This window comes from Amphiura filiformis, chromosome 1, assembly GCF_039555335.1.
Source record: "Amphiura filiformis chromosome 1, Afil_fr2py, whole genome shotgun sequence".
In the NCBI taxonomy this organism is placed as follows: Eukaryota; Metazoa; Echinodermata; class Ophiuroidea; order Amphilepidida; family Amphiuridae; genus Amphiura; species Amphiura filiformis.
In genome coordinates, this window is record NC_092628.1 from 42,319,009 (window position 1) to 42,338,093 (window position 19,085).

Here is a 19,085-nt window from a genome sequence, read left to right on the forward strand (position 1 = left end):
TGCATTTTAGCATTCTATTCAGTAGGCAAATTTCCCAATGCTACAATGTACTACAGTACACACATAACCTATGATTCTGCATGGCCATATAGATGCTTGTTATGTAACACCTTTTGTAATTTACACCCTTAATCCAAGGTTATGAATATGAAATGAGGGCTAGCTGTTTACATTGTCTGTTTGCATTGCAATGGACCTGTGATTTTGCACAATGGATCTTGTTATTGCATGCTAAAAATATCCCATGTTGTCTAAATGGAAAAATGTTTTATAAATGGGGGGGGGGGGTGCCCTAAAATTACACCCACAATCATACCCCTAATCTAACCATCGCAATAACCCTAAATCCTATATGTACTTCTAACGTATAGCCGTCCCTAATTCTAAACCCTAACCTAATTTTGAAGTCGACGCCCGACGTCGCGAAATGACAAAAGTGTACGTCTAGAATAACGTCGAAAGCAAGACGACAGAGACGCGTCCAGCAAAAATCACGAAACGCGTATAACTCCCATCGTTCCGCTTCCGCGCCGCCGTGCGCGCGTCGGTAGACGACGACATCGTCGTCGTCGATAAACTCTAACTCTATGTCCGAACCCCAACACAAATATTATACAGCACCCATGCATAGCATGTGTGCATGCACTGATGCTGGTATAATATTATACAGCAATACAGCATATACTGTGATGTAGTGCACTGATCCATGGTATAATATTATACAGCACCCATGCATATAGCATGTGTGCACTGATTCCTATTTTTTTTTTTTTTTTTTTTTAACTTTTAACTTAAAAAATGAACTTTTTCTGGTCCACTTCGAGAAAAAATCATGTTGGAGACGATAATCTTTTGGAAGCCATTACGATATTGAAATACAGTGTATTTATAGAAAACCTAAAAGCATTTTTAGGCACGTTTGAACATGAATTTGGTTCAATTTATCCATATTCAGACATCTATATCAATATTTGAGTAAAGATCGTAAAAGAAAGACGACGCCTTTGCAGTTTTAAAAAGGTCTCGCAAACTTTGCCAATTTATATATACAATATCTTTATCAAACATTGGAATAATGGATTCTTTTCTCATAGGAACGATTTACACTTTACTAGTTTTGTTGTTGTTGTTGTTGTTGTTGTTGCTGCTGTTGTTGTTGTTTTAAATTCTTTACTACTGACCGACACTTATTTTCCTACCTGCACTAAATACAATACTTTTCAGTCTACAGTTTTAGTTAACAATAATAATTAGAGGCGAATATGAAATCGTGTTTAGTGTGCTTTAAACAACTTCCATTATTATTAAATGTCTAATATGCTAATTTAACTCATGATTAAACAAAGTTCAAATGAATTCAGACGTGTTAGTATCTATTATTTACACGTATACTTTTGTTTAAAACACGTGGATATCCCCATCTCGTAATTTCCACCGTGATTTCAGCTGTTATTCCATCGATCGGGACTCTAATATTGACCGGCATTAGCTCCTACACGTGGCGTACATTATAAAACTTTACCAGACATTATAATTTTAACGTAAAAACAAATTCACAGTCTCTAGAGAATCACTGAAAAATACTAGGCTTGTTAGTTCTAGTTCCCATTTGGCTGTATTCGCCACGCTGATTACAAATATCATTAAAATATAACATTCTGACATTTCTTTACAACTTATTTTCAGTTAGCCCTTCACTCAGACAACAGAGAGCTACAGAGGGTAAAAGTAAAATACTCCCAACAGAGCGAGAGAAAATCAAAGCTGGGTTTTACTAGCTTTAGGTTGTAAACTGTGTAATGCATTTTGTATCGACAAATATGATTTTATATAGACCTATTTGGAGGATTTTGTTCCCAATACATATGCCCTACATTATGTCTAATCGATGAGAATAGTATAATAGTTGCCTCTCTGGAGATGTATCTTTCCTCTTTTAATGCTCTGCTTGCTAGACAGATAGGCTTCAACATAAAAATTTCAATTTTTGAAAATATTTTCTCAAAATATCAAGAGCTATCTCAAGAACCACTGAACCAATACTGTGCTTGTTTGTACTCATTTTAATGCATTTTTCATGCTGATTCCAAATATGGTCATGCAAAAGGACAATTCTGAAATTCTTAAATTTTTGAAGAAAATTTGTAACATAAAGCCCGACATACCGAGTATTGCGCATTGGTTTTTAAAGTTGCTCGGATATTGTGAGGAAATAATAAAAATCATTAGCTATCTACGTATATTTTTGTAAACCACATCACATAATTACAGCATGTGGGACATTAATTGATCTTTACTTATCATACAAATTGTGCCTAATGTGATTTCAGGTCCCCTAAAATAGCATGAAGTGTAAAGCATCGACTCAAGAGAGTGAATATTTTGACATACATGAACTTTTGCGTCACCTGCTCATTCCCACAAAGAGTGTAACAATCTGTTCTATTTCTACCTGAAAATTACCCCATTTTGTGAAACTTGAGACATTTCCAAATTACTTTTATGGATCATCATATTTATGCCGAGTTTCTTACAATGGACGTTAATAATTGTAGTGTGTAAAACCGGGAAATCTCAAGAATGAATATGCAAGGGTATTTCACGAAGCGGTAAAATAACATTATCGAGTCATTTGCTTCGAGTTCAGTAATATTTATAATATCAAAGCTAGAGTTTCTTAGGGTATGTCGGAGGAGGTGCGTAGGTTCGTGTATACTGGGGGTGTGCCCATTTGTATGTTTAGGCCTACGTAATATTTGCGGGTGTATTGGCGCGCGTGTATGAAAAGCCGATAGCATCAAAGACGACTAAGTGTATACGCCTAACCTTCGACATAAAAATGCGTAACGTTTAAGATGCAGTCTTGGATGTCATCATTTCGCGATAGACTTAAGTTGACGGAGCTAGAAATCACGATCAGCCAATCATCTTAAGCAATTGACCAATGAGATTTAGACGTCTAAGATTTCTTGGACGTCAAAGATTGACCATTTACCATGACTTAGTGATGGACGGTATCTACATATTCTATCAAAACGTAGCCTATATATATAATTGGTGAACGAAAAAAATATGGCATTGAAAATCGAATTGGGCGCTTTTCTCAAAAACTACTCATTTTATTATAAATCTGCCGTGTTTGTTGGATTCTTTGTATCATTTCCTTTCTAAAAAATGTGTCCTTTTACTTATCATTATCCTTTGAAATTAGATACAATACACAACTATGTCTAAAATTTGCCATTTAGAGTGATCCTTCGTACCGCCTTAATATGCTATCTACAGAAGATAGCTGGTATGCTATCTACACTAGATATTTGGTATGCTTTTAATATACTAAAGATAGGTGTATGCTCTGTTTACAGAAGATAGCTGGTATTATTCTCTACATAAAATAGCTGGAAATGCTATCAAATAAGATAGCTGGTAGGGTCCAAGCAGCTATGGTAGCCTCATCGTGGCACTGCCATTACTTTATATTCTTGAGGATTAAGATTCGCGCCCATTACTGGTTCCAGGTTTGGTTTAGCTCCTTCTGGTAGACGAAATGAGAATTTGTGAAGAAGATGTGTAAAGATGAGAAAGAGTTCCATCAAAGCCAACTGCTCACCCAAACACTTACGTTTTCCTGAAAACAAAGAAAGAATTATAACAAAATTAATATTATGGGAACATCAATACTGAGAATATCAAAAAAACATACTGAATTTATACACATTAACAATTTCCTATATCTTTGAAGATGGTACCTGAAAGTAAGGATCCCTTCTAAAGAGCCATTCTTTGACTATAGTTATTGCGTCGAATGAAAGCCGTGGAGCGCAGAGTTGTACGTGTGTATTACACGGACATCGTTCTGCATATGATTTAATACTATCTAACCGAGGACTCATACCCGTTCTTAATCGACACACCGTGGACCTCACACACACACACTAATACACACACCAGACCACTTACTATTCAACCGTGGCCCGGTATATATCCAGCAGATCGAGGACGTTCACAGTTGTAGGTATGTCCTCGTTTGTTATGTGTGTATCCATAGGTCCTCGTTTGGAGGTATTTACAAAGACAGGAGGGTTCTAAGTGGCTCTCCTGACTCTGATCTCCACCAGGTGTTCTAACTCTCATCATGTAAATCTATATTGAATAATGTATTCATACATACCAATCGAAAAAGGTATCAACCTTTCCCTGCGATTCAATTTTCCACCAGAATCCAAAAACCTGTCTGGTTTGAAAGACTCCGCTTCCTTCCAGATTCTTTCGTCGTGGTGAATGGCCCACAGATTCGGCAAAACCATCGTTCCTTGCTCTATATCATAGCCATACAGCTTTGTATCAATGGTGGCTGCCCTTGGCACTCCAAGAGGGAATATGCTCCCTATGCGTTGTATTTCAAGCAGTGTTGCTTCAGTATACAGCAGTCGAGGTCTGTCTTTCAAAGTAGGCATTCTGTTACGCCCGACTTTCGAATCCAATTCGGCATGGATCTTTTCTTGGATGTCAGGTTGTAGTACCATGTAGAGCAAACCCCATTTTAGTGCTGTCGATGACGTTTCCGTTCCAGCAGCGTAAAGATCACCAATACTCGAATTCAGATCATCTTCGTCAAACCATTCAGCAATATCAGGATTTTCTTCATGGATTTTCTCCTGATTATCTAAGTACATATCGATAAAAGTACGCGGATCTCCACGTGTGTAATTACCACGAGCTCTTTTGATCATTTCTTCATTAAACGCGGTCGTGTGCAAAATGATTCGCTTGGCCTTTTGAAATCCCGAAAACGGCAAGTATCGCATCCAGGGGACAAAGTTTGTAAGACCCGTAAATGAGGCTTCTATGAAGATTTGCTCCAGAAAGTTGAGAATGCGCATTAGATTTGGATCGTCATAATCAAAGCCATGTCCAAAAACAAGACAGCACACGACATTGCAAGTAACCATATCCAGAAGGCGAAATGGTGAAAACTCTTTTCCCTCATGTGTAGATATAACATCGCATAAACGTTTGATTTCATCAGTGATTTGTTCTTCCAGTCTAGACTTTCCCATGCCAAGATCACGGAACGCAGATAAGGAGAATCGCCGTCGTACTCGTTGTGCCAGATTACTATGTGCGCGTATCAAACCTGAATCAAAAAGGTAAGAATCGAACTGAATGTTTGAATTTATGAACATACATTAATTTATTTGAAAAAAACCCTTTCTTCCGGACGTTGTATTAAATAATGTATATAGGTCATCAGATGACCTCGATCTGGTTATCAAATCCATTTACAAAAATTTCATAAATATTGTGTTTATGACCCCTGGATATCTTTTGACTACATTTTCCTTGACATCCCACTTCGCCCTACCCATAAGCGGTATTTTCAACCTTGGTAATGATTGATATTCAGTATTTATACATATTGACATCATTTGACCCCTGACCCCAATATCTTTCAAGTCACGTTAAGTCACCTACCCAATGATCATTGCTACTAGTGTATGCAATAAACCAACTGGAATGGTATAACAATTGAAATGGCACCCACGTTGGAGGACAGTTCTAAGATAGCCATGATGCAGTCATGTCTACAGTAGAATTCACCACGACCTTTGCAGGACTTAAGCCCCATTAAAAGCAAATTAAACCAAGATAACACTCATTGAAAACAGCTCAACTATGTTACATCAGATCTTCTCTGGTTAAATCCACACTACACATGTTTCTGTTTTACCTGTGCGGTTTTGCAATGAGCTGGTATTATAGTTTCAGTTGGGTAACCGATTATAAAGCAAACGCAAGGTAACAATACTGTTTGGGCGCTTTGTTTACGAAATGAGACATAGTGTGCATATTGTTAACCAGCATTCTTGAAAATGAGAAACATAATGGTTGTAGACTTAACACGGTTTGGAAATAATTTCTTCATAATTTTTGGTGTTATCTGTCGTTTACATATCCTTCCTAAAACACCAAAGTGCGAATATTTCCAAACACCTAAATTAGCTCAATATTTAGGACATGTTACAAAACTATATTTTCTAGAATTTCAGAAGAGTACTTTAAATATATGAGAGACGTCGTATTGAACACCCTCTACATTTCATATGTTTTAATGGCATCTACTTTGCAAAACTTAATTACCTCATACGTCATATACGTAAATTTACGGTGCACGCACATACATAGACATAAATAATGACCATGGTGACGTCATGGTCTCATTCTGAATAAGTTCAGGTGAGACAAAAATGTTTTTTCTTTCAAAGATGGCTTCCACCCTGGTTCGCCACCTTAAAACAACAACCCAGCAAACACAAAAACGTTTTAAAAACGTTTTAAATAAGTTATATTTAGGTAAAAACGTTTTAATAACATTAAAATGTCGGGTTATATAAAAGTCATGATAACGTTGTAAAACGTTTTGTATGAAAACACACTACAGCAATATTTTTAAATGTTTTCAAAAAATGTTATTGTAAAGTATTTTTGCAACCATTTTTGCCAAATATTGTGTCAATACTTAAATAACATTATGTTAAAATATTTGAAACCAGCAAACACAGAAATGTTCTTAAAATGTTTTTTTCAAAACCTTTTAATAACATTTAAATGTCGGGTTATATAAAGGTCATGAAAACGTTTTTAAAACGTTATTGAAAATATTTTGGGCAAATATACCCTTTATATAACCCGACATTTAAACGTTTTCTGACAACCTTTTATAACCTTTTGCGAATTATGTCGAAAACGTTTTGTGTTTGCTGGGAACATAGAAATAGTAAAGTACGGAATTACAACGGCATTGCCATTGGCAGATAGGCTAAGTTCTGTACTACCAGAATATGTCAGAAATCAAGAATACCCACATGCAGCACCTACCTCTATCAGGGTTCACTATTTCAAAGAGAAGAAGTCTAGGTCTGTCGTCAAATTCTTCGGCTTGTATTAGAAACGCCTGACGCACTGACTCATAATCGTTGAGAACAACCACAGGAAAAGATCCAAATTGAAGTCTGTAAACCGGTCCGTATTTGACCGCCAACTTATTAAATGTTTTAAACGGAGCTTTTGGGTCTAAACTGGGTAGGTTCCCTAATATGGGCCAACTGAAACGGGGTCCCGGAGGAAATTTCTTGGACGGTTTCCGATTACTTTCGATGGTGAGGAATAGTAACGTAAAAGCTACTAGAGCGAGGAGAACCGTTGTCGAGTCCTCGGTAAGAATCTTTGAGAATTGACTCATTGCATTCGTCATATTTGTTAAGTGAAATATCCAATCTTCTGCGTTACTGACACGGCGTATATGTTCGATTTAGTGCACTCGTGAACAGGTCATAGTCCAAACGTAATGTTGTATTTTGCCAACAAGGCAGGGCCAGCACAGTCAGTATGTCTCGTAGACATCTAATCGAAGTTCACAGTGCAAAGGGGTCAAAATCGTTCAATCGGCAGCACATATAATTTGAACTGAGAAATCGGCAAAAATAAAGTATCTCTTAACTACTTCTTTTTATTCATAAATCAAAGACAGTCCTTTTAAGTTTCATTCTGGAAAATATGTAGATCAAATCTTGTTAACTTTTATTTTTACATCAATTTCAATAATGCCCATGTGTTTTCTTTGTGTAACTTACGTTACTAAGGATTATTAAACAAATCAATTTGTAAGCGCTCGTTTTTAAAAGTCATAGTTCATTGAATTTACAACCTTATGACAATACAGGGGAAAATAGGAACTTTTTGCACAAGATTTGCAATTTAAAGAGAATTGACCATTGCTCATTCTAGTGACTCTAGTATATGGACAATATAAGTGTGCTTTTTCATTTAATGACATAAAATTTGAGGTATTGACTTTTCAAACCTACTTTTTGGTCAAAAAATGTGCTTGGATAGGTAGTTTTCAACAGATTTTCCATATTCGCCTTGCTATATAACATTGAATTGTGTTATCTGTTGACCCAGTGACTAAAAGAGTTTTTAAGGGGAAGTGTTAGCTTTCGTTTGATTAAAACAATTCTGATTGGATGAAGGGAACATTTGAGGTTTCGACAAAAACCAATCAAAGAGGCCCATTTTTAGTTAGAAGCTTCACAGCTCCTACATTGCTATGCACTCAACCGTGTAGTGTAATCAAAGACTGTGGTGGAGACATTCACTGCTTGTTGTTGTTCTATGCTTGGAAGCTCTTGGGACGAAATGTGTGCTCAGGTGTATCGAGGTGGAAACTGTGCACATGATGTTTTATAAGAGAATCGTTTTTGTATAGAAACCTTTCCATGTGCATGTTACTTTTTAAAAACAGTAAAACAATAATTAAATATAAGGCAATTCTTGCTGTCATATTGTAAGATATGTGTCACATTTTCAAAATCACTCGTTTGTCAATTCTTGATGCTTTTATTTAATATGTAAAATTCAAACAAACTTCAAATAAAGTAAGTCATGAAACAAACGCTACCATTAGATTGAAAGGAGTACTATAAGCTCTTTTTTTGACAATGTATAAACTAATTAATTCAAGCATTTTTGCTTGTTAAATCCATTAAAAAGGTACTCACTACTTTAGCTTTCACCATCGGGGCTGATGGCTTGATCACAAGTGACTTGGTCCATTGCTTTTCCCGCATAAACTAGTTGCTGTGGCATTAAACAATGCAATGTCGCCTTTTAGTTTAAAAGAAATATTTGTTAAAGGGGAATTGTTTTCCTCAAAAAAGAGTTGAAAAAGAATTGAAAATTTAGATGAAACTTACTTTACAACCAGGATACTTCTTTATAAGTACTTATAATGCATGGTGGCGTTATAAGAAAACAATACACGGGTAATAGGGCGAGGTTTTAGTCAATTTTAATAGGGTGTTAAAATTAATGGTAACGTATGTTTCGGTCACGTTGGTTACATTTTAACTTCAAAATGCCTAACAAGACATGTTGGAAATGTGTTAACGAAATAATATTAACAAAGTTGGTCAAGTACATTTGCTCAACAGTTTGTGGTCACTTTTTTGTTTTAATTCTGCAGGTAACGTATGTTACATTAACCATACGGTATTTGGTTCAATCTATCCATATTCAGAACTGTACATTTGATTAAAGATAGTAGAGAAAGGAGACGCTTTTGCAGTTTTTAAAAGGCCTCACAAACTTTGCCAATTTATACCATATCTTTATCAAACATTAGAATAACGGATTCTTTTCTCATAAAGGAGTTTATAGGGTACATATAACGATTTGCACTTTACTAGTTTGGTTGTTGTTGTAGTAGATATTGTTGTTGTTGTTGTTGTTGTTTACGTTTGTAATTCTTTATTACTGACCGATTCTACTTTTCCTACATGCACTAAATACAATATTTTTCAATCTATACAAAAATGAAGCTTTTAGCTAACAATAATTAGAGGCAAATATGAAATCGTGTGTAATGTGCTGTAAACAACTTCCTTAATTGTTAAATATCTAATATGCTAATTTAACTGATGATTAAGGGAGCTGGAATGAGCGTTTTGAGCATTTTGAGCGTTTTGAGCGTGTCGACAGTATTTTTTGTGGGACATATCGAATTGCATTCTGAATACGAAGAATGTCTTTCTGATATCAAATAATTTTCATTTTTTGAAATTTACGATATAATACAAATTTTATGACAAATTATTAAAATTTGATATTTTACACATTTTTGATATATAACAGTCCTCGAAGTAAATTTTATAAATCTAATGATATATTTTTAAAGTGTATGTAACTGGGAGGAAAAGCCGACGATCAATTGAAAATTTTGACCTTTCATATTGAAGATATGGATTTTTTTCCCAAAAAGACCTAAAATTTTGTGGTGTTTTGGGGAAAAAATCCATATCTTCAATACGAAAGGTCAAAATTTTCAATTGATCGTCGGCTTTTCATCCCACCTACATACACTTTAATTATAAATCATCAGATGTATAAAGTTTACTTCGAGTACTGTTAAATATCAAAAATATCAATTTTTAATCATTTGCCATAAAAGACCTAATTTTTTGTGGTGTTTTGGGGAAAAAAATCCATATCTTCAATATGAAAGACCATAAAAGACCTAATCTTTTGTGGTGTTTTGGGCAAAAAAATATAACAGTCCTCGAAGTAAATTTTATAAATCTAATGATATATTTTTAAAGTGTATGTAACTGGGAGGAAAAGCCGACCGTATCAATTGAAAATTTTGACCTTTCATATTGAAGATATGGATTTTTTTCCCAAAAAGACCTAAAATTTTGTGGTGTTTTGGGGAAAAATCCATATCTTCAATACGAAAGGTCAAAATTCTCAATTGATCGTCGGCTTTCTCATCCCACCTACATACACTTTAAATATAAATCATCATATTTATAAAGTTTACTTCGATTACTGTTCAATATCAAAAATATCAATTTTTAATCATTTGCCATAAAATGTGTATTACATTGCGAATTTCATAAAATCAAAATTATTTGATATCAGAAGGATATTCTTTGTATTCAGAATGCGATTCGATATGTCTGATGTGCTCTAATGTCCCACAATAAATACTGTCCAAACGTTCATACCCCACCCCTTAAACAAAGTTCAAATGAATTCAGACGTGTTCGTATCTATTATTTACACGTATACTTTTGGTTAAAACACGTGGATATCCCCATCTCGTAATTTCCACCGTGATTTCAGCTGTTATTCCATCGATCGGGACTCTAATATTGACCGGCATTAGCTCCTACACGTGGCGTACATTATAAAACTTTACCAGACATTATAATTTTAACGTAAAAACAAATTCACAGTCTCTAGATAATCACTGAAAAAAATACTAGGCTTGTTAGCTCTAGTTCCCATTTGGCTGTATTCGCCACGCTGATTACAAATATCATTAAAATGTAACATTCTTACATTTCTTTACAACTTATTTTCAGTTAGCCCTTCACTCAGACAACAGAGAGCTACAGAGGGGTAAAAGTAAAATACTCCCAACAGAGCGAGAGAAAATCAAAGCTGGATTTTACCAGCTTTAGGTTGTAAACTGTGTAATGCATTTTGTATCGACAAATATGATTTTATATATACCTATTTGGAGGATTTTGTTCCCAATACATATGCCCTACATTATGTCTAATCGATGAGAATAGTATAATAGTTGCCTCTCTGGAGATGTATCTTTCCTCTTTTAATGCTCTGCATGCTAGACAGATAGGCTTCAACATAAAAATTTCAATTTTTGAAAATATTTTCTCAAAATATCAAGAGCTATCTCAAGAACCACTGAACCAATACTGTGCTTGTTTGTACTCATTTTAATGCATTTTTCATGCTGATTCCAAATATGGTCATGCAAAAGTACATTTCTGAATTTTCGAATTTTTGAAGAAAATTTGTAACATAAAGCCCGACATATCGAGTCTTGGGTATTGGTTTTTAAAATTGCTTGGATATTGTGAGGAAATAATAAACATTATTAAGGGCTGGGGTATGAACGTTTGGACAGTATATATTCTGGGACATCAGAGCACATCAGACATATCGAATTGCATTCTGAATACGAAGAATGTCATTCTGATATCAAATAATTTTGATTTTTGAAATTCGCAATTTAATACACATTTTATGGCAAATCATTAAAATTGATATTTTTGATATTTAACAGTACTTGAAGTAAACTTTATAAATCTGATGATTTATACTTAAAGTGTATGTAGGTGGGATGAAAAGCCGACGATCAATTGAAATTTTGACCTTTCGTATTGAAGATATGGATTTTTTTTCCCAAAACACCAAAAAAAAATTAGGTCTTTTTGGGAAAAAAATCCATATCTTCAATATGAAAGGTCAAAATTTTCAACTGACCGTCGGCTTTTCCTCCCTGCTACATACACTTTAAGAATATATCATTAGATTTATATAATTTACTTCGAGGACTGTTATATATCAAAAATTTGAAAAATATTACATTTTTATAATTTGTCATAAAATTTGTATTATATTGTGATTTTCAAAAAATGAAAATTATTTGATACCAGAAAGACATGCTTCGTATTCAGAATGCAATTCGATAGGTCCGAGGTGCTCTCATGTCACACAAAAAATACTGTCGAAACGCAATAAACGCTCATTTTAGATCCCTTAACTAGCTAAGTATATTTTGTAAAACACATCACATATATATAGCATGTGGGACATTAATTGATCTTACTTAATCATACAAATTGTGCCTAATAGGATTTCAGTTCCCCTAAAATAGCATAAAGTGTAAAGCATCGACTCAAGAGAGTGAATATTTGGACATTCATGAACTTTTGCGTCAGCTGCTCATTCCCACAAAGAGTGTAATAATCTGTCCTATTTTTACCTGAAAATTATCCCATTTTGTGAAACTTGAGATATTTTCAAATTACTTTTATTGATCATCATATTTATGCTGAGTTTCTTTCAGTAGATGTTGATAATTATCGTGTGTAAAACCAGAGATATTCCAAGAATGAATATGCAAGGGTATTTCACGAAGAAGTAAAATAACATTATTGAGTCATTTTTTCGAGTTAATAATAATAATAATAATAAATAATAATATTTATAATATCAAAGCTAAAGTTTCTTATAGGGTATGTCGGAGGCGGGTGGGTGGTTGTCCGGGGTGGTTGCGTGTGCACTGGGGGTGTGGATATTTGTATGTTTATGTAATATTTGTGGGTATATTCGCGCGCGTGTATTGATAGCCGATACCATCGAAAGACGCCTAAGTTTATACGCCTAACCAGCCAAACATCTTCTATTGTTGGGTCGAAGTAGCCAAACAATCGATTTCATTATCTAAATCAATAGCATTATTGAAAAACAACACTGATGTTTTGCAAAAGTTCATTCTACAAATCATATACTTTGAAAACTTGCTTGATTTATTGTTGTTAATGAGTTATGTACGTTTTACAAAAGTGTTGTTGTTTTAGCACTCTAGACAACATAACTCAAGAACCACGACTCATAATGCCCGACTCATAATGCATAAGTTGTGAGTTCGAGCCCCGCTCGTGCCAACGTGTTGTGTCCTTGGGCAAGGCACTTTATCCTCATTGCCTACTGGGGATGTGGTTGGGTTGGATTGGATGTTTGTATAGTTGTTTGTTTCAATGTTGCAATATTGGCGCTGATTAAGCTGCTGCCTGCAAATTGCATTGTGTCTGTTTAGGTGTGTTTAATGTACAATTCTAGCAATTTGACCTGCGGGTCACCATTAGAGTTTGAAATAAAACCTTCCTTTTTTTTACCTACAAAAGTATATCTGTGATATTTGAATTCTTCTACACACTCGCTATGAAATGATCAATGCATTTTTTGCCAAAGCTCACTACCATTCGCAAGATGCTGTGAACTACCAAAGACGTTTAAGAGTTAAGACGTCTACGATTTCTTGGACGTCCACGATTGACCATTTACCATGACATTTTCTATGGGCGAAAATATGGACAAAAAATTTGGGTGAAAAAAGATTAGCATGGAAAATCAAATTTTACGCTTTTCTCAAAAACTACTCATTTTATCATAAATCTGCCGTGCTAGTGGATTCCTTGTATCATTTCCTGTCTGAAAATGTATCCTTTTACTTATCATTATCCTTTGAAATTAGATACAATACACAACTATGTCTAAAATTTGCCATTTAGAGTGATCCTTCGTACCGCCTTAATATGCTATCTACAGAAGATAGCTGGTATATGCTATCTACACTAGATATCTGGTCCCGGGGGGGGGGGGGGTCTTCGAAAAAAAATTTACGGGGATGTGCCACGCAGACTTTCGGATGCTGACTTTCTCTATACCTACTTTTTGCTGATTTTGCCACCCATCAGTATACCAATTTTCCACAAAATAAACACCCAAAAAGCACCAAAATTTGCCCTAATTGGGCGCTTTTAGGGGCACTTTTGCCCAAATGCGCCCAATTGGGCGCATTGGTCTCCACTGAAAACCCACCCATTGATATACCAAAATTGCTGAAAAGGTACCCCAAAACCGTGGCACATCCCCGTATACCTTCAACCAGGGAGAACCCCCTCCGGGTATCTGGTATGCTTTATACAAAAGATAGCTGTATGCTCTGTTTACAGAAGATAGCTGGTATATTTTCTACATAAAATAGCTGGAAAATGCTATCAAAGGAGATAGTTGGTAGGCTCCAAGCAGCTATGGTAGCCTTATCGTGGCACTGCCATTACTTTATATTCTTGAGGAGTAAGAGTCGCGCCCATTACTGGTTCCAGGTTTGGTTTAGCTCCTTCTGGTAGACGAAATGAGAATTTGTGAAGAAGATGTGTAAAGATGAGAAAGAGTTCCATCAAAGCCAACTGCTCACCCAAACACTTACGTTTTCCTGAAAACAAAGAAAGAATTATAACAATATTAATATTATGGGAACATCAATAATGAGAATATCAAAAGAATAATTTCCTATACCTTTAAAGATGGTACATGAAAGAAAGGATCCCTTCTAAAGAGCCATTCTTTGACTATAGTTATTGCGTCGAATGAAAGCCATGGAGCGCAGAGTTGTACGTGTGTATTACACGCACGTACAATGTATCCCTACTTGTAAATACCTCCAAACGAGGACCTCATTCTGCAGATGATTTCATACTATCTAACCGAGGACTCGTACACCCGTTCTTAATCGACACACCGTGGACGTCACACCCCCACCCACCCCCACAAACACAAACACACACACCAGACCACTTACCATCCAAACGTGGTCCGGTATATATCCAGCAGATCGAGGACGTCCACAGTCGGAGGTATGTCCTTGTTTGTCATGTGTGTATCCATATGTAGGTCCTCGTTTGGAGGTACTGACTCTGATCTCCAACAGGTGTTATAACTCTCGTCATATAAATTTATATTGAATAATGTATTCATACATACCAATCGCAAAAGGTATCAACCCTTCCCTACGATTCAATTTTCCACTAGAATCCAAAAACCTGTCTGGTTTGAAAGACTCCGCTTCCTTCCAGATTCCTTCGTCGTGGTGAATGGCCCACAGATTCGGCAAAACCATCGTTCCTTGTTCTATATCATAGCCATACAGCTTTGTATCAATGGTGGCTGCTCTTGGCACTCCAAGAGGGGATATGCTCCCTATACGTTGTATTTCAAGTAGTGTTGCTTCAGTATACATCAGTCGAGGTCTGTCTTTTAAAGTAGGCATTCTGTTACGCCCAACTTCCGAATCCAATTCGGCATGGATCTTTTCTTGGATGTCAGGTTGTAGTACCATGTAGAGCAAACCCCATTTTAGTGTTGTGGACGACGTCTCTGTTCCGGCAGCAAAAGATCACCGATACACGATATCAGATCATCTTCGTCAAACCATTCAGCAATATCAGGATTTTCTTGATGGATTTTCTCCTGATTATCAAAGTACATATCGATAAAAGTACGGGGATCTCCACGTGTGTAATTATCACGAGCTATTTTGATCATTTCTTTATGAAACATCATCGTCTGCAAAATGAATCGCTTGACCTTTTGAAATCCCGAGAATGGCAAGTATCGCATCCAGGGGACAAAGTTTGCAAGACCAGTAAATGAAGCTTCTATGAAGATTTGCTCCAGAAAATTGAGAATGCGCATTAGTTTTGGATCGTCATAATCAAAACCGTGTCCGAAAACAATGCAGCACACGACATTGCAAGCAACCATATCCAGAAGGCGAAATGGTGAAAACTCTTTTCCCTCATGTGCAGATATAACATCACATAAACGTTGGATTTCATCAGCGATTTGTTCTTCCAGCCTAGACTTTCCCATGCCAAGATCACGGAACGCAGATAAGGAGAATCGCCGTCGTACTCGTTGTGCCAGATTACTGTGTGCGCGTATCAAACCTGAATTTAAAAAAAGGTAGGAATCAACTGAATATCTGAATTAATAAACATACATTATTATTATTATTTTAAAAAACCCTTCTTCCGGACGTTTTAACCTTAACACTACGCCATGGCAATGGTAAGGTCAAAAACTACAACGACATTTTCCAATTGCCAGGCTAAATTTTTTACTATTAGAAAATGACAGAAATCAAGAAAACCCACATGCAGCACCTACCTCTATCAGGCATCAACATTTCTAAAACAAGAAGTCTAGGTCTGTCGTCAAATTCTTCGGCTTGTATAAGAAACGCCTGACGCACTGACTCATAATCGTTGAGAACAACCACAGGAAAAGATCCAAATTGAAGTCGGTAAACCGATCCGTATTTGACCGCCAACTTATTAAATGTTTTGAACGGAGCTTTTGGGTCTAAACTGGGTAGGTTTCCTAATATTGGCCAACTGAAACGGGGTCCCGGAGGAACCTTCTTGGACGGTTTCCGATTGCTTCTGATGGTGAGGAATAATAACGTAAAAGCTACTAAAGCGAGGAGAACCGTTGTCGAGTCCTCGGTAAGAATCTTTGAGAATTGATTCATTGTATTCGTCATGAAATAACCAATCTTCGGAGTTAAGTTACTGGCAAGGCGTATGTTCGATTTAGTGCACTCGTGAACAGGTCATAGTCTAAATTATTGTAATGTTGCATTATGTCAACAAAATAGGCCCAGCACAGCACACTCGGCACGTATCTCATATAATAGACGTTAAAGTTCACAAGTACCAACGCAATGGCAACTCGAATTCACCTATCTGTTATTTATGGATGGCCAGTAGCATCAAAAGACGCCTTAGATTAACGTCCAATATTGGACATCCAATATGCAATCTTGGACGTCCAAGAATTTTGCGGTAGACTTAAATCGACGAATCACAGAGCCAGAAATCAAACAGCCAATCATCTTAAGCGTATTCAATAATTGGCAATGTAAATCTTAGAAGCCTCAGATTTTACACGCCTAAGATTTATTGGACGTTCAATATTGACCATTTACCGTGACTTAGTGAGAGACGATATCACAATTCGATCTACGACGGGCGCTTTATAGTCTTGCTGTGTTATTTGAAGACACACCATCGAATAACATCCCATTGAAATACATGTAGGAAAAATACAAGAAAGTAAGGTGGGTTTTTTTTTCCCGATGTGACAAGTTGAAAAGTTTTGGATGCGAACTATTATATTTAATGAAACACGGTGATGTGATTAATTGTGCGACAGACACGCTTACTCTAAACAAAAACAGCTAAATTAGTGTTCCTGAAAAACAAGAAATTCCTCCGAATTTTCCAATAAAGTGCTAGTAAATTTTATAGGTCTTTGTCAAGGCGGAAAACGCATTCAGTGCTTGGTATTCTAGTTGCCAACACTATATCAAATCAAGTATTATCGACAACCATCATGCAGTTATTGTTGCCTACATGTATGCACACAACACAGGGGCACTCACAATAGGCAATTGACCCCTACTGGTAGCGATGTGTTGTAGATATAGGAGATGAACTAGTTAGCGTCATATATCAAAAAGTATAAAAGCTATGATTTTAGAACTTGCTTTATGTTTCAATTACTTATTTTTTTCAAAATATCTGAATTTTCAACCCGGTACAAGCTTTAATAACGGGGGACCATACATTTGTATGAGAAAGAAATCCTACCATCTATATCCAAACTCCCGTGTTATTCCAATGCACATTTTGCTTCACCAGGCCGCCCTGGCTTGGTCGCATTTGGAAGAGGGGTGTCACGAAACCGTAATAGGTACAAATTTAGTACTTTCTGTCAATCAAGTATGGTTTATTCTCTACATGTCAATCTTTAAATCATTAGCATAGTCCTTATAATAACGGGGACCGCCTTGATGAGTAAATGACAGCAAACCATTAAAAAATACCCCAAAACCCGGTCAGTGGAGCTTCGCCCGTACATGATTTTATTTTATTTTATTTTATTTTATTCGGTTTTAATTAACAATAATATAAGATGCGCACATTTTTCAAAACAACACATTAAGATGATAAAACATTATAAAAACATTATAAAACAGCAGAGTACCAAGGATAGCCCAAAAAGCTTTTCAAAAGAAAAGCTTATTTCCATTGGGGTCCTTAAACATATGAGGGGAGGGGAATGCAAAGAACACTGAAGACAAAAAAATATGAAAAACCAACACAAAATATTGCACATGAAGTGAGACCAGCTCACATTAATTAGCTTGACCAGCAAGGTGTTTTTTGACAGAAATTTTGAAAGTGTTGATTTTATTAACTTGCTTGATTCCCTTGGCAAAGCGTTCCAGTGATGAATAGTGGTGTTGTAGAATGTGTGACTAGCTTGACCTTTACAAAGAGGAACAACAAAGTTGTATGGGCTACCCCTGGTACTGTGCCTATGAGCTGATAGCGTCAATATCGATTGGCGTCATTATCGATTGGATTAGTCGACCGTAACGGACAATTCGATCGCTAATTGGATTAATATTATCACGTGGTAATAAATTTGCATTCGACAATCGATTACTATAATGGTTTAGTTCTGCATATCTCGGTTTAATCTTCACTAAGCGGGTTTATGGCTGGAAAGGTCACGGTGAATTTGCCGTGGACATAACTGCACTATGCTGTGCGCATTAACTAGTTATGCTACTAATGATCCAATTACGTTGTATCCCCCGCACCAAGTTGTGTACGTTTTCTCGTGCTTTCCAAAACTTGTAACTCAGTTCTCATCGGTAGCATGTGAAAAGGTCAACAATGTAAATATGCCTTCCAAAGAAAGTAGTAAAATTGATCAAATGAAAAATTATATGGAGTCTAAAAATACTATTAATCCACAAAAGTCCACTAAATGAAAATCATTTATGAAAAAATGAAATGTCTGATTATGTTGATATTTTCGAAGTATAGGGTGGGCCACTTGGCAATTATTCTGGAATCCAACATGAAATCCATACCAATAGTCCACCAGCTCGTTAACGGCCTTATCATGCACCTCATATTCAAGCAGAAGTTAGAAGGCAAGTTGATTTAATGTTAGATCAGGGAATTATTCGATAATCAACTAGCCCTTGGAGTTTAAAACCGCGTCAAAACTGGCCCTTAGCTCATATACATGACGGTCTAAACAGTTTGGGTCTAACGAACCAAAATACT

At 36.1% G+C, this 19,085-nt stretch overlaps 3 protein-coding genes across 3 annotated transcripts; all 3 read right to left on the reverse strand.

The window, feature by feature from the left end:
* Positions 1-3,452: 3,452 nt before the first annotated feature.
* LOC140160465 (cytochrome P450 2U1-like) lies at positions 3,453-7,255 on the reverse strand. Its single transcript, XM_072183701.1, has 3 exons — positions 6,863-7,255; positions 4,172-5,162; positions 3,453-3,628 (listed from the first exon to the last, which is right to left on the reverse strand). Exons 1-3 carry the CDS (start codon positions 7,253-7,255, stop codon positions 3,453-3,455), a joined length of 1,560 nt encoding a protein of 519 aa, XP_072039802.1.
* A 6,943-nt stretch (positions 7,256-14,198) lies between these two features.
* On the reverse strand, positions 14,199-15,277 carry LOC140160470 (cytochrome P450 2U1-like). The gene is made up of 2 exons (XM_072183709.1): positions 14,923-15,277; positions 14,199-14,374 (listed from the first exon to the last, which is right to left on the reverse strand). Exons 1-2 carry the CDS (start codon positions 15,275-15,277, stop codon positions 14,199-14,201), a joined length of 531 nt encoding a protein of 176 aa, XP_072039810.1.
* A 17-nt stretch (positions 15,278-15,294) lies between these two features.
* LOC140160484 (cytochrome P450 2U1-like) lies at positions 15,295-16,471 on the reverse strand. The gene is made up of 2 exons (XM_072183723.1): positions 16,108-16,471; positions 15,295-15,887 (listed from the first exon to the last, which is right to left on the reverse strand). The coding sequence occupies exons 1-2, from the start codon at positions 16,469-16,471 to the stop codon at positions 15,295-15,297; spliced, it is 957 nt and encodes a 318-aa protein (XP_072039824.1).
* Between the last annotated feature and the right edge of the window lie 2,614 nt (positions 16,472-19,085).

What these genes read in the sequence shown, in the direction of transcription:
- LOC140160484 (XM_072183723.1), bottom strand. Translation starts at nt 16,471, where the DNA reads ATGAATCAATTCTCAAAGATTCTTACCGAGGACTCGACAACGGTTCTC. An exon ending in AATGTTGATGCCTGATAGAG is followed by an intron (nt 15,888 to 16,107) that starts GTAGGTGCTGCA and finishes TTTTAAATTCAG; the next exon opens with GTTTGATACGCGCACACAGT.
- LOC140160465 (XM_072183701.1), bottom strand. Translation starts at nt 7,255, where the DNA reads ATGACGAATGCAATGAGTCAATTCTCAAAGATTCTTACCGAGGACTCG. An exon ending in GAGGTAGGTGCTGCATGTGG is followed by an intron (nt 5,163 to 6,862) that starts GTATTCTTGATT and finishes TCAAACATTCAG; the next exon opens with TTCGATTCTTACCTTTTTGA. An exon ending in GTTGATACCTTTTTCGATTG is followed by an intron (nt 3,629 to 4,171) that starts GTATGTATGAAT and finishes CTTTGTTTTCAG; the next exon opens with GAAAACGTAAGTGTTTGGGT.
- LOC140160470 (XM_072183709.1), bottom strand. Translation starts at nt 15,277, where the DNA reads ATGGTACTACAACCTGACATCCAAGAAAAGATCCATGCCGAATTGGAT. An exon ending in GTTGATACCTTTTGCGATTG is followed by an intron (nt 14,375 to 14,922) that starts GTATGTATGAAT and finishes CTTTGTTTTCAG; the next exon opens with GAAAACGTAAGTGTTTGGGT.